Consider the following 13,464-nt stretch of genomic DNA (forward strand, 5'->3'; position numbering starts at 1 on the left):
CTGTGATCAGTGCAGCAGTATTTATATTATTTTCTCACATTAAGGTGGACTGAGAGGAATAATTCACAAGTGGAGGTGTTCTTTTGTACATTTAAATGCATGAGCCTCAAAACTTCGCCTTGCTGCCTTTATGTCCTTGCTTTGTTTGGTTTGATTCTTACACCTCACGAATCATTTTTTATGTTGCTATTTATTTTGTTCTTAATAACCTTGCAGAACTGCACCATTGCATGACTTATTAACCCTCTGTGTGTCATTCTTTCCTAACCAAAAGAGTAACCCATTAGAATTTAGCCGCGAAGGCGCGAAGAAGACTGCTACTCAGAAACCCATGAAGGTAAATAAGCCATTTACAAACACCAATTTCAGCTAAAATATAACATTTGTTTGTCCTTCATGGTCACAACCAGATCTGTTGACAGCAATGGTGTCATGCCAGTCCAGAGGGTATTTATCTCTATCACTTTCCATTTGGAATCCACATTTTAAGAGAGTTGAGTAATTATTAGAAAATGTATTGTTAAGAATTGTTAAACATTTTTAGCGTTCACAGAGGAGCTAAAAAGGATAACACGATGGTGTGGATCAAATATTCCCGCAGTTCTGTCCACAAAAAGGGTAAGGACACAACTTAATCTTTGCTTCCCTTGAGCATAGCACAAATACAGGAGGAGAGCCAAAAATCGTTGTTCTGTTCCCATAGCTTTACATTTATACTTAGAAGTATTTTAACGTTTTTTCTCTGGAATTGACAAATGTTTCCATGCTTTCTCATTGGAAGCTGCAACAGTGGTAATTTTCACAGGATCACTTCTGAAATCCCTTTGCGAATCACACTGTGCACAAGAAAATAAACATGTTTATATTTACACATACGAAAATCTTCGAACAAGAGCAAGTGCACTTACTCGTAAATGCACTGGCTAGCTTTTTATTTTCTCCATGGGGAAAAAAATAATCGCTCTGCAGTAACACCAACTCCTGCGTCCCTGACGATTTAGGGGATGGTCCTGACCATATTGTCCTTGGAAAGATATTTTTACTTTAGCATTAGTAAATGTCAGAGGGTTTTCAGGGTGGGAATGAATCAGGGGGGAAAAAGCAAGTGAAAGTTTGTTTTCAGGGCATTCCGTCCCCAGAAAGCCCACACCTTGTCTCTAGGAGTAGATCTACTTTTAGAAAAATCTTTGGCTTTCATTAGAAGTTGCATGGTACTGGTGGGGGCAATCTCCAAACCCGTAATTACCGATACTGTGCAGTAACACCCCACCAGTATTGTGCAATTAGAAATTAAACCCTGTGTAATGGGGACTAACTGTGTAGAGCAAGTTTTACCAGGTGTAACATTGCGCATGATTCCCACTACGGCTTCGTTGTACACCCTCATTTTACCACCTGCTTTAAATTGGTGTTAAATGGGAGCAGGAGTTTCTGGGCAGAGGTTGAGAGTGGGGGGTTTTGTGAGGTAGGGGTGAGAAGGGGAAGAAGGGGAAGAATTGTCCAGGCACCCCTCGCGCCAGAAAAGGAGGTCAGGCGCGGCTGGAGGATGAAGAAGCCTAAAGCGATTTTACCAGCCAGTTTTTCTGAACCAGTAAAATCAGATCCGATTCCTTATGGTATTTAGGCTCCACCTGACTGTTAATGATGGCCTTAGTTTGAGTAAATTATTTTACAATTATGAAACCACCTTTTATTGTTAGACATGGTTTTTCACATTTGCATGTGTGAGCTAAACATACTTGCGTTTGACTGAAATTATTTGTTAATATAAAAGAGGTTTGGAAAATTTCTAAGAGTATATGGCAGCGTGTATCAAATTTGCATTATTTTTTATTAAACAAACTTCACACGCTCTTTTATGCATGCACCCGAACAGGGCGGGGGGACAGGAGCCCTATGGGCACGCGCTGTCAAGATGAACTTTGATTGCCCCATTGGTTTCAGTGTATTCAGGATCAAAACCTCTAAAAACAAATCTGCGCTCGGGCCCTCCGCTCACTCCGGGACTCCCATAAACCTAATGTTATTCCTCCTGGATCGGCCTACAATGTTCTCATACTTGGTCCCTGTCGCTGCAGCGTCAATTAGAAGCCGGTCCACCTGTTCTTTGAGGGTCCGAGTCTCCACTCGGAGCACAGTGATCAGGTCCTTGCTTTCTTTAACTCTGTCGCCAAAATGTTGGTTGGTAGTGGAAGTGGACAGATGGCAAGTTTACAATAAAACATGAAGGTTTCAAAACGGTCAAAAATCGGTGAAGCATCTGCTGACATGAGCAGAACATGAACGTGTAGAAACTGTGAGATCAGTGTTACGGATAGTTTTATGGTTCTTTTGTGCAGCTTTCACAGAAAGGGCCCAATCGCTAAGCTTTTTTATACCAACTAAATATCAGCTCAGACACTCAAATGCATGTGCCAGGACAAAATAATAATCTTCATCAGGAGTGTTCGAATTTTGCTCTCCCAATTTGGTGATATTTCTCAGTTATCAGTTAGGTTTAGGTGCACGTTTGTGGGTGTTTAAGGGAGATACTAGTACAAAAGTTGGTGAACATCAACATAATTATAAGCTTGTGGGTTAGTTGCGAAAGTGCATGTGTCAGCGACAGAAGTAAGTGTGTTTCCAAAGTGTGGATAGGCAGGGCGACACACCTACATAGCATAAGGGTGTATGATACACAATTTCACCATGTTGAGGGATGTTTTCCATGTTGAGAAGAAAAATGTGCAAATACACATTCTTATCAGATTTTGTTATGCTGAGTGTCACACTGTGGAGATTGAGCATAGTAATGTGTATGCCTGTGTTTACTTCTGGAAAACGTCAACTTTAGAGATTTCCAAGAGTGCTCCTAGAAGTCTTGCGAATTCTATAAAAGTCAAACATTTGCCTCAAGTATAGTAGTAATCCATGGGAACAGTTTCATGATTTATTATGCCTTACCATTTATGCAGCTGCGTGAGAAGGTGCAGGGGGGATTAGCTGTATTATTTTTTCATCTTTGCTCTTCCATCCCTCAGGCGCTGAATTATAAAATCTTCAAAGGGTTGGCATTTTCTAAGTAGTACATAAAGGCAATAATAAACGTTGCTGTCTGATAAAAAAAAAATAGATCAATCTAAACCATTCCCAGGATGCATTTTCCAACTTTATCTGAATAACATTTCAAGAAGAAAAACACTTTCAACACCTCTGCTCTCAGATAAAAGACATATCAAATCAAGTAATTAATAGGTTTTAGGTGTAAATGAAAGTCCAGAATAAAATTTTCTAGCAATATGTGACGATAATTATATTGATTCACCAGAAGCATAATAACTAAGGGAACATGCTGGTAAATCTGAGGAATAATTTTGATATCCAGTGACAATATTTTCTTTAAAATAAGCGAGGTTGTGTGTGAGAGGATGAACATAGAGCTTTTGCAACATGCAAAAATTGTGTATTACAACAGGCTTTTTCTTTCTTAAATAGGCTGGCAAGAAAATGAGCAGTGTGCCTAATCCAGTTGTCCAGTTTACTATTGGACACAAGCAGGAAGAAAGTAAGGTAGGTTCTCACTTTTCATTGCTTGATAAACTAAACGCTGAACATGTTGTTAATTAATATTGCTGTTGCCCAACTGGCGGTCGCCAGTAGGTAGTTATAGTTAGGACCCTGTTTCCATAGGAAAACCGCAACATTCTATTTGGAATAACTTTGGCGCCGGTCGATGAATCCTCGCGAAATTTTCAAAACTAATGGGGCGCTACGCTCCGCTCCTACCCTGAAAGTCTCGGGGGGATTCGTCAAGCGGGGGCTGAGAAAAAAGGGGGGTCCCAAAACGCGTTTTTCCCATGCATTTTTCCATAGGACATTTAGACACAGCTACAGCCCGAACGGCTGAACAGAGTAACTTGAAATTTGGCAGAGAGGTAGTCTACAGGTCAAGGAAGTGCCTTTTGTAGGTCTGGTGTAAATCTGTTCAGTAGTTCCTGAGAAAATAGCATTTAAATCAATATATATATCTGTGGCAGCTTACGGTGCGCTTACCGTGCGCTTACGGTAAGCTTACCGTACGCGTACGGTGCCTTGCGCGAGCGCGATTCTGATTGGCTGTTAGATCTTAGTAAACATTCGAATCGGTCGAAACCAGGAAGCGGCGGCCGCCATTTTCTCTCTCGCACTCTGAGGGGGGGAGGAAAATCAAAGGTGGAAAACATTAAAAGGGGCTGGTTACACAGCTCCCAACCACCTAGCCTTAATTAAGTAGTCCCAAAAGAACCACCAAGGTAAAAAATTCAATTTTAAATTTTTTCGAAAAAACGGCGATTACGCTTACCATACGCGTACGGTAAAAAATAATTTAAAAAAACAAAATTATCCACATTTTCCTCCACCCCGTGTGCAAATGGTGCCCGAAAGGCACCAATTGTGCATGGCAAATTTCAAAAAATGAACATTTAATATTTAACATTTCATAACGAAGCGCATAATATGTCCTCCGTGTGCGGACGGTGCGCGAAGGGCATCGTGCGTACATGGCCCATCCAGCGTAACGCGCACCGCGTGCCCACTGTGCGTGCATGGCACTAACTGCGTAAAGTAAGCACGCGGTGCGCGAAGCGCACCGCGTGCTCACTGTGCGCGCAAGGTGCGCGAAGCGCACCGTGCGCGCACGGACCGAACTGCGTTAAGTGGGCGCGCACGCCACGAACGGCGTAAAGTAACTTAGCATTTAAAAAACCGTACAAATTCACTGAAAAAACCATAGGTTTCACACACGTTATAGTTAGGAATTAGCATTTAAAAAACCTTGCAAATTCAATGAAAAAACCATAGGTTTCACACATGTTCTAGTTAGCTGGACATTTTACTCATAAAAAACCAATGAAATTCCCCCGTTATAGTTAGTGCAGGCAACTATAACTCACGCGACCGCAATCCTCTGCTGATGACATATGTGTCTTTATGAAAAAAAAATATTTGTAATATATGTATAGCTAAAATTTAATGGAAGAAGACATGGGCAAATAAGTGTCTAAATACAGTATTAGCATCAGCAGAGGATTGCGGTCGCGTGAGTTATAGTTGCCTGCACTAACTATAACGGGGGAATTTCATTGGTTTTTTATGAGTAAAATGTACAGCTAACTAGAACATGTGTGAAACCTATGGTTTTTTCATTGAATATATATATATATATATATATATATATTCAATAAAAAAGACAAAGGTTAAAGCATTTGTTATAGTTAGGAAAACGTTATTAATTCTTTCTATGCAAACCTATTTATACGTATATATATATGTGTGTGTGTGTGTGTGTGTATATATATATATATATATTTATATATACATGTATACATATGAACAAAACTCCAACTTCCACAGAGACCTCCATGGAAAAAGGCACGGACTCGAGGCAGTCAAGGTACGGCAAATATTTATTTTCTCAGGTCCTCCCTCAACCCCTGAGATAAGAGAGACGCGTTTCGGCATGCTGGAAGCCTTTATCAAGCTGCATATACATATATATATATATATATATATATATATACACACACATATATAGATCAATAGATAGATATAACCCTGCGGCTGTTGCCACTGGGTAGTTCTAGTTAGGTCAGCTGTTCCACAGGAAAAGTGTTTTTTTTGCTAATAACTCTGGCCCTATTTGACAAATCTCCACAAAACTTTCCAAAAAGGTGCTACTTTTTATACTAGTTTGTGCATAGAAAATTTTGGGGTGATCAGTCAAGCGGGGGGGGGGGGGGGGGGCGAGAAAAAAATGGGGGTCCCAAAATAAAAAATACCCATGCATTTTCCATGCTTAACGATAGAACACCATAAGCAAAAACTGCTTAACGATAAAACGCTAGATCTTGGTCAACAGATTCGGCGTTATGTGGTTTGGTATAAATACGTTCCTAGTTTTTTTTAGAAATTAAGAGTGAAAAATATTTGTATATCTGGACGGTTGTGTCAGCGAGCGGCTCGAGAGACTCTTGCAGGAGTGCCAATTTAAAAATAGAGCATTTTGATTGACCCTGGGAGCTTTATTTCCCTGGGGCCAATTTGCTCACGTGGTAGTCCGACTCCCGCTAGAGCGAGCGCTCCGATTGGCTGCCAAAAACAACTGAAAACTTGTTACTGGCAGCCATTACAGGACTTGGGGACTTAGTCCCCAGTCCTGAAGTAAAAAAAACAAAAAAAAGTGATATAAGGGAGCAGAGTAGGGATATCCTTTCCCACTAGGCTACATTAGGGCCAAATTACAAAAGAAAATCAGCACTTTATGCCACGACCTGAGCCGCATGCTTCAGTTTTAGGCCCTGGGGAGCCCACTCCCCGGGTCACATTGTTTATTTAAGGAGAGAGATTGTGGCTCCCCTCCCTAAGCCATTGTAGGCCTCGAGAAGCCCACCCCCTGGGCTGCTTTCCCATAGGGGAGGGGGCACGAGGCCCCCCATCTCCAGGTGCCTAAAGTATTTTTTTATGGGAGGGGTGCACGGCCCCCCTCCACAGATCACTTTTGGCACAGGACAACAACCCACAGGACCCAATCTAATAAATGAGGGAGGGTGGCTGCAGGGTTCCCCTACCTGAGTCATTATAGGCCCCAGGAAGCCCACGCTAGGCCAAAATGTGCCAAAAGGGGGAGGGAGGCCACGCAGCCTTCAGATCCCTCCAGGACCCCATCCCCGTGGCAGAGTCAATTGTGTGTCCCGGTGAGCCTACCCCCGGGACACTGCAGCTTCTCTTCCCGCACCGCCAGGGGCGCAAGTGAACTTGTTTGCTCCCTCCTGGCAGGAGCATTTTCAAAACCCTTCCAAATGGAAGCAAACAAAAAGTCTGCTCCCAGCATGCGGGAGCTTTTGAAAATGCTTCCAACTACTGGGAGCTGTGATCTGTTTCTCTCACCCGGAGGGAGCAGAATAAATAGTTACCCCCTGTGGGCTTGAACAATGCGGGCTCACAAGGAGAGTGTTTTCTCTGACTTTAAGGACTCATCATGGAAATCAGTAAATCTATATCTATTGTCGACTAGATTTTGGAGGAAGGCCTGAAGTTGATGAAGAACCCAGCTTTGGTCACTGCTGTGGTTCCACGCATGGACAAAAAGTACAAGGCACCAGACTTCACCAACCTGCTTGATAGGACATGCACGTCCAGACTCTGTGGTGAAGCAGGCTGCACAAAGGCTCTCCAGGAATCCATCTGCCCCCTGTTTGGTGCCTCCAGACAAAGAGGCTCGACGGTATTGGCAAGCGTTTTGCAACTCTGGCAGCCACCTCCATCAAGGCCTCAAATCTATTAGCCATCATGGGTCGCTACGACCATCAAATGTGGTCTGACCTTACTCCTCTACTAGATCATCTCCAAAAGCATAAGACAAGAGAAGCAAGAGATATCTTGCAAGAGGGTGCTAAAGCGTCCTCTCAGATCATAGACAAGGCCATGGACGTTTCTTCCCTCACTTTCAGGCAGATTGCAGGTGCTGCTGTTCTGCAAAGACAGGGCTGGTTGAAGGCTACCTTGTTCCACCCTGAGGTTTAAGCCAAGATTGTAGATATGCCTTTCGATGGGGAAAATCTATTCGGCAAATGTATAGACGACGCTCTTCAGGACATCAAGGCTGATACCGAGACAGCACGCTCTCTAGAAATGCTGCAACTGAGGCGTGTTCAGCCTTTTTTTGTGGAGAAGAGGAAGAGGGCAGTATGTACAGAGACCCTCTAATCAATCATATAGTTATCAGCCATATGCACAGCAAGGATATCGACCCCAGGACACAGGGCAACAACAGTACAGTTCTTCCTCATCTGCATACTCGAGGCGGCCAACGCGAAGGTGACCCCCGGCCTGTGGAAAGGCCCAAGACTCTCTAGAAGACAGTGACGCTACTCAGGCACTAGCCATCTCGTATCACTATGAACCCTCAAACCACAATCCCTCCTTTTGTTACAATCAGTAGGAGTACTTCACAACAGACAAACGGGTGTTAGATATTATACATCAGGGTCACATCCTGTAATTTGTTCAAAAACCCCCACGCCATCTGCCTCCCAAGAGGAGGCATCCCACCTCCCTCTCCTGAAACTGGAGATATCGCTGCTTCTCTCAAAGGGGGTTATAGAGGAAGTTCCTTTCCGGCAGCATGGCAGAGGTTTCTATTCAAACTTCTTCCTCATAAAGAAAAAGTCCGGGAAATGGAGACAGGTCATGGACCTCAGACAGCTGAGCAAATACATAAAGAAGCAACCTTCCACAATTCTCTCTCTACAGGAAATTCTGTTGTTGCTCAACAGAGGGGATTCATGACGCCTCTCGATCTCTTAGACAAATACTTCCCTAGTCACGTAAAATATCGATGGTTCTTGAGGTTCGAGGTGGCAGGTTTCCACTACCAGTTCAAGGTTGGCCTATGGTTGGGTTCCAGAGTATTCACAAAGTGCATGGCACCGGTAGCTGCTTGCCTGAGAAGAAACGAGCGCCAGGTATTTCCCTACCTGAATGACTGGTTAGTCAAAGGACTCACATTACGCTCTGCAGAAGAATCTACCTCAGCTTGTCAGCAGCATTCAACTCTCTGTGGCTAAAACTGATTATGGAAAATCATCTGTCATACCAACACGATCGTTGTTATTTCTAGGGGCCATTCTGGACTCTACGGTCGCCAAAGCCTACCCGACTACAGAAAGAGTCCACAAGATAACAGATGCAGCGGCTTCTCTGGCAGAAAGAAGGTCCACTTCTGTGAGAATGTTCAAATCAATTTTGGGGATGCTATCCTCGTGCATCCCATTAATGCCAAACTGCCGCCTACACACAAGGCCATTGCAGAAACAGCTGCATGCCCAATGTGTTCAAATACACAGTTCGTTCAAAGATATCATCAACATCACCACTACAATGAAGCAAACATGTCATGGTGGGCAAAGAACAACATCTCTCCAGGTTAATCTTTTTAAGCAGCACGACCATGCTTCATAATGACAATGGACACCTTCTTGGAAGGTTTGGGAGCGCATCTCCAGGAGCTAGAAATTCATGGAAAATGGTCTGTCCAAAGAGATACAGATGCACATACATTTTCTAGAGCTGAAGGCTGTATTCCTGGAACTCCAATTGTTCCTTCCCAGGATTCTCAATTCTTCTGTCCTGGCAACAATGGACAATACCAACACTATGTTCTACCTAGCCAAGCAAGGGGGAACAAGATCGAAAAGCCTCTCATCTCAAGCCCAACTAATATGAAAATGGTTGCTAAAGCACGGCACTTCACTGCAAGTCGAACTTGCCCCAACCACAGAAAACGAATGGGCTGACTCTCTCAGTAGAACATCAAGTCAATGTCACAAATAGGAAATAAACGAAAGACTGTTATCTAAAATCTTCAAGAGGTGGGGTACCCCAAATCTTGATCTCTTTGCAACGCGTCTCAACAACAAATGCAAAATAAAGAGAGAACCATGCCATCTCATTCTCAAAGTCCCAGCATAACCGAGGCAATACTGGTACACGTAGCTTCTCCTGATGGCTGTGTCCCCATCCATCCAGTTGCTGCCGATGGAGAACCTGATTTCCATGAACAAAAGCCAAATATTGTACCCTCAGATAAAGTCTCAATTTTTGGGCATGGCACCTTATGAACATGAATTTGGAACTCTAAATAGTCCACCAGAATGCAGATCTATCCTGGAATAGTCACAAGTTTTTTCTCTAAAAAAAAAATCGTATGTGGCAAAATGGAAGAGATTTAAAGAACAATCAGCTTCCTTTTTGCTCTTCCCCAGAGCAGTTGTTGCCATAGCTCCTTCACCTGGTGAGGTCAGGCCTAGTGCACTCTTCAGTATAAGTGTGTTAAGCTGCAATTTCCAGATTCATGAGAAGAACCGGGGAAATTTTACTGTGATCCACTAGACTCATAATGGAATTCATTAAAGGTCTATTCAGGGCTTTCCCACCGTTAAAGCCCCCTGCAATATCCTGGCAGTTGAATACAATTCATCCTCTGCTCATAATATCGCCTTTTGAACCAATATACAAGGCAGAGATGAAATATGTCTCATGGAAAACAGTTCTTCTCTAGGCTCTCACTTCTGCAAAGAGGATCAGTGAAATCCAAGCTTTCACCATCACAGAGCCTTTTTTGCAGTTCAATAAAGTGTTGTTGAGAACCAACCCTAAATTAATTCCTAAGATTACGACTTCTTTTCACCTGAATGAGCCTATTGTTCCGCCAACATACTTTAAAAACCCTTCTTCGGGTGCAAAGAGGGCTCGCCATTCTTTAGATATCAAATGTTGCTTGGAATTTTATATTCACCGAACAAAGACTTTAAGTAGATCTAGGGGTGGCTTATCTACTAGGGCGAAGGAGTGTCGCCCCACTGCTTTCTCGCAGTGCGAGAAGCAGAAACATAAAATGGTTAAAATACCATTTTATGTTTCTGCTTCTCGCACTGTGAGAAAGCAGAAGTGTTTGGTTGCGGGTGGGCGGGGCTGCTCTATGAGCAGGGCTGGGCAGGGGAGGAGTGGTGTGCCCACTCCTGTGGTTGGCTTCTGGGGGCGGCCAAACCAGTCATGCGCACTCTGCCCTTTCTCCATGCAAGCTGCAAGCTTGAGAAAATGGCCTGCCCATAGGCGCCTGGCTGGGCACCGTACTGACCAATCACAATGCTGCGATAGCAGCGTTGTGATTGGCTTGGGGGAAGGGAGGGAGGCTGCCTGCTTCCTGTTCCTGCCAGAGGCAGAACCGAAGCAGGAGCCTAGAAAACGCTGGATCCGGCCGGCTGGGAGACAGGTACTTTTTTTGAATGTATTATTTTACCCCCTCTTCCCCACGTGACCCCCTGACCGCCTCCCCCAAACAGAGATTAATGCCAGCCGCGACTGAGTAGATCAGATCAGCTTTTCATCTCTTTTGCACCTCCCAAAAGGGCTTCACACTCTCTAGAAACAGAATAGCCCGTCGGGAATCATCGGTGATCACCTTTTGCCATGAAAAGGCAGGAGGACTGCTGTCTACGAAGGTTGCTGATCATTGAACTACAAAGATGGCAACATCCGCAGCCCTGTTTTCTGGAGTATCGCTTCCTCTAATTGGCTGGAGTTTGGGTCTCATAAAACAATGTGAATTAGTTAACTATGTCATTTGTTTTCCCTATGTCTTTTAATGTATTTACATCTGGCTGCTTGTTTTGAATACCGTGGGACTGCCACCATGAGGACGGGGAAGATTCAAGCATTTGAATCTATGAAAGAAATCAATACTGGAGAACCACGATTTACAGGTTTTTCCTTCTATGGCAGTGCCTCACAGAATAGAAAAGTAGTCATGTATATGGTTTTGGATGCTAAAATATATTGTCTTCATATTTTGCAGATTCAATATAAAACTACTGAACCTGTTTGGGAAGAAACATTCACGTTCTTCATCCACAATCCTAAACGACAGGAGCTTGAAGTACTGGTAAGTGTTACAAATTCATCCATACTATTTGAACAACTTTTTATGCAATAGCCAATCTTTGTTCAGCAGCAGAAAATGGAGGTAGCTGAAACAGCGGGATAGATAAGACACTAATTACTTATTACTCTATCTTCCTTCGAATGGCACATAGCAGCCAATTTGGTACCTCTATTGTCTTCTGTGATGCTGCTAGCATTTCACTGTGCTAGACGTATTGGTGGACAGATGCCTATATTGGGGTTGCTTTCCAAAGAGGGGTTTAAGCTGGCAGTGGTTGACTTGGTGAAGGTGGTTGTTAGTGCCTTGTCATAATACCTCAGTCTCATCTGCTGTATGGAAACGTCTCTCTTTCTCAGAATCATCTGTAGATTCTTAAGTATGTTAAACAAAATGTGCTTTATACAGGCCTCTTTCACTGTCTTTGCTCATCAAAACCAGACTGTGAATTTCGTGACCAATAACATAAGAGGCTGCATAGGTCTCCTGTGTTGAGAAAGTCTTTGCTCCACAGTGTCTTCTGAAAGGCCTCAAGTTCAGGTGGGAGCTTTTTAGGTCTCGCCTAGCGAACGCAGCGCGCTGCTTCGCCTTGGTGAGACTATTGTTGTCGGTTTGGTGAGCGAAGGGAGACAAACCATGTGCACGCACGGACAGGCGATGTGCACGTGCATGGCGTCTCCTCTCTGCCTCACATGCTCCCACCGCACGCTTGATTCAGCTTTTAGTTTCACTGCGCGCTGCAGCTATACAAGGCAGACACGCGCTTGTTTGCTGAGCTGATTGACCACCTCCTCCTATATAGTTTGCTGCAGCAGGTCACACGCCCCTTCCTTTCTCGCACCTTAATTCCCCATAGGATTGGGCATGCTTATGCTCCGTGAGTAATCACTGAATCTTTTAAAGGCATCCTTACTCTTCTTTGCTATTGTAATGAACCGCCCCCTGCAGGCGAAAAAAGTGTAAAGTTTTCCTCTTTGAGAAACTGCAGCACGCGCCACTCCGGCTCTCTGATTGGGCCTGTAGTGATGGATCACGCGCCTCTGTTTAGGTGGAGAGAGAACGGCACGGAGTCTCGCATCCCTCCGAGCCGCTGCTGTGAGGTCATCTCCTGCCCCTCCTCACCCTCCTCCTCCCCCGCCCACCCTAGCTCTGCTGCCTCCCGGGCTCGATAGACTGCTTGTTTGGGACTGTTTGGGCCTAATTGTAATCCCAACCCGACCCTGCCGAGAAGGCACCTGTTGTGCAGGAGGCGCCTTATATGGCTTCGGGGCACTAATACATATGAGCTGTAAGATTTTTATTTTTTCACGAGTAGTGGGGGAGAAGACCAGCAGGTGTTTGTTGCCGTGAGCACAAGGAAGGGCGTGTTGGTGGGGTGGGCACCAGAAGGTTCCCCGGTAAGGCAGGAGACAATGTGTAGGATCGGACTTCTGCATTTGCATGTAGTGTTGTCTTTCGGCACAGAAGCACGAGGGAGAACTGAGCGCCACACAACTCCTGAAGCAGGCGCTGTGCGGCCTGGCAGCTCCGGACCCGTGAGAAGGGACTTGGGCTTCACTGCGAGTTCAGGGTGAGTGTGGGTATGATGCAGGGGGGCTTCGTAAACTGTAGCTACATGTAGGTACTGCACGGCTAATGTGCTTCCGTCACTGGAGGACGCGTCACGTTTACCTCAGACATTCAAAGCACACGAGCTACACCAGTATATAAACTAAATATGTAGATGGTGACATGCCACTGGTCGTTTACATACTATACCGAAGGTAAATGTAGACATTTGTTTGGCAATGGTGCTAAATGTACTGGGGGGAAAAACATTCACCATTTCAACAGGATGTAAACACAGCTGCAATGCAATCATACTAAATTAAAATGTGGATAATGGTTTGTCACTGGCGCCTTACAGACACGGAGTAAATGCCACATGCACCCCAAGCATGTAAAAGGACTGCTGCCATACCAGCGTTCACACGTGGAACATGGCAGTGGTGTTTTACAAATGGGAG

General features: G+C 44.4%; 1 protein-coding gene across 3 annotated transcripts in view; it reads left to right on the forward strand.

The window, feature by feature from the left end:
* ESYT2 (extended synaptotagmin 2) overlaps nt 1-13,464 on the forward strand; it is a 769,824-nt gene that overhangs the window by 650,592 nt on the left and 105,768 nt on the right. For 2 of the 3 annotated variants that reach the window (XM_085631951.1, XM_085631949.1), the window contains 2 exons: nt 3,475-3,549; nt 11,375-11,461. In XM_085631951.1, the coding sequence (XP_085488077.1) occupies nt 3,475-3,549; nt 11,375-11,461 (162 nt within the window). Of the gene's footprint in view, nt 1-274; nt 338-3,474; nt 3,550-11,374; nt 11,462-13,464 lie in introns of all 3 variants that reach the window. The other variant, XM_085631950.1, reaches the window with a different exon arrangement.

Source organism: Triturus cristatus, chromosome 10, assembly GCF_964204655.1.
Source record: "Triturus cristatus chromosome 10, aTriCri1.1, whole genome shotgun sequence".
NCBI classification, from domain to species: Eukaryota; Metazoa; Chordata; class Amphibia; order Caudata; family Salamandridae; genus Triturus; species Triturus cristatus.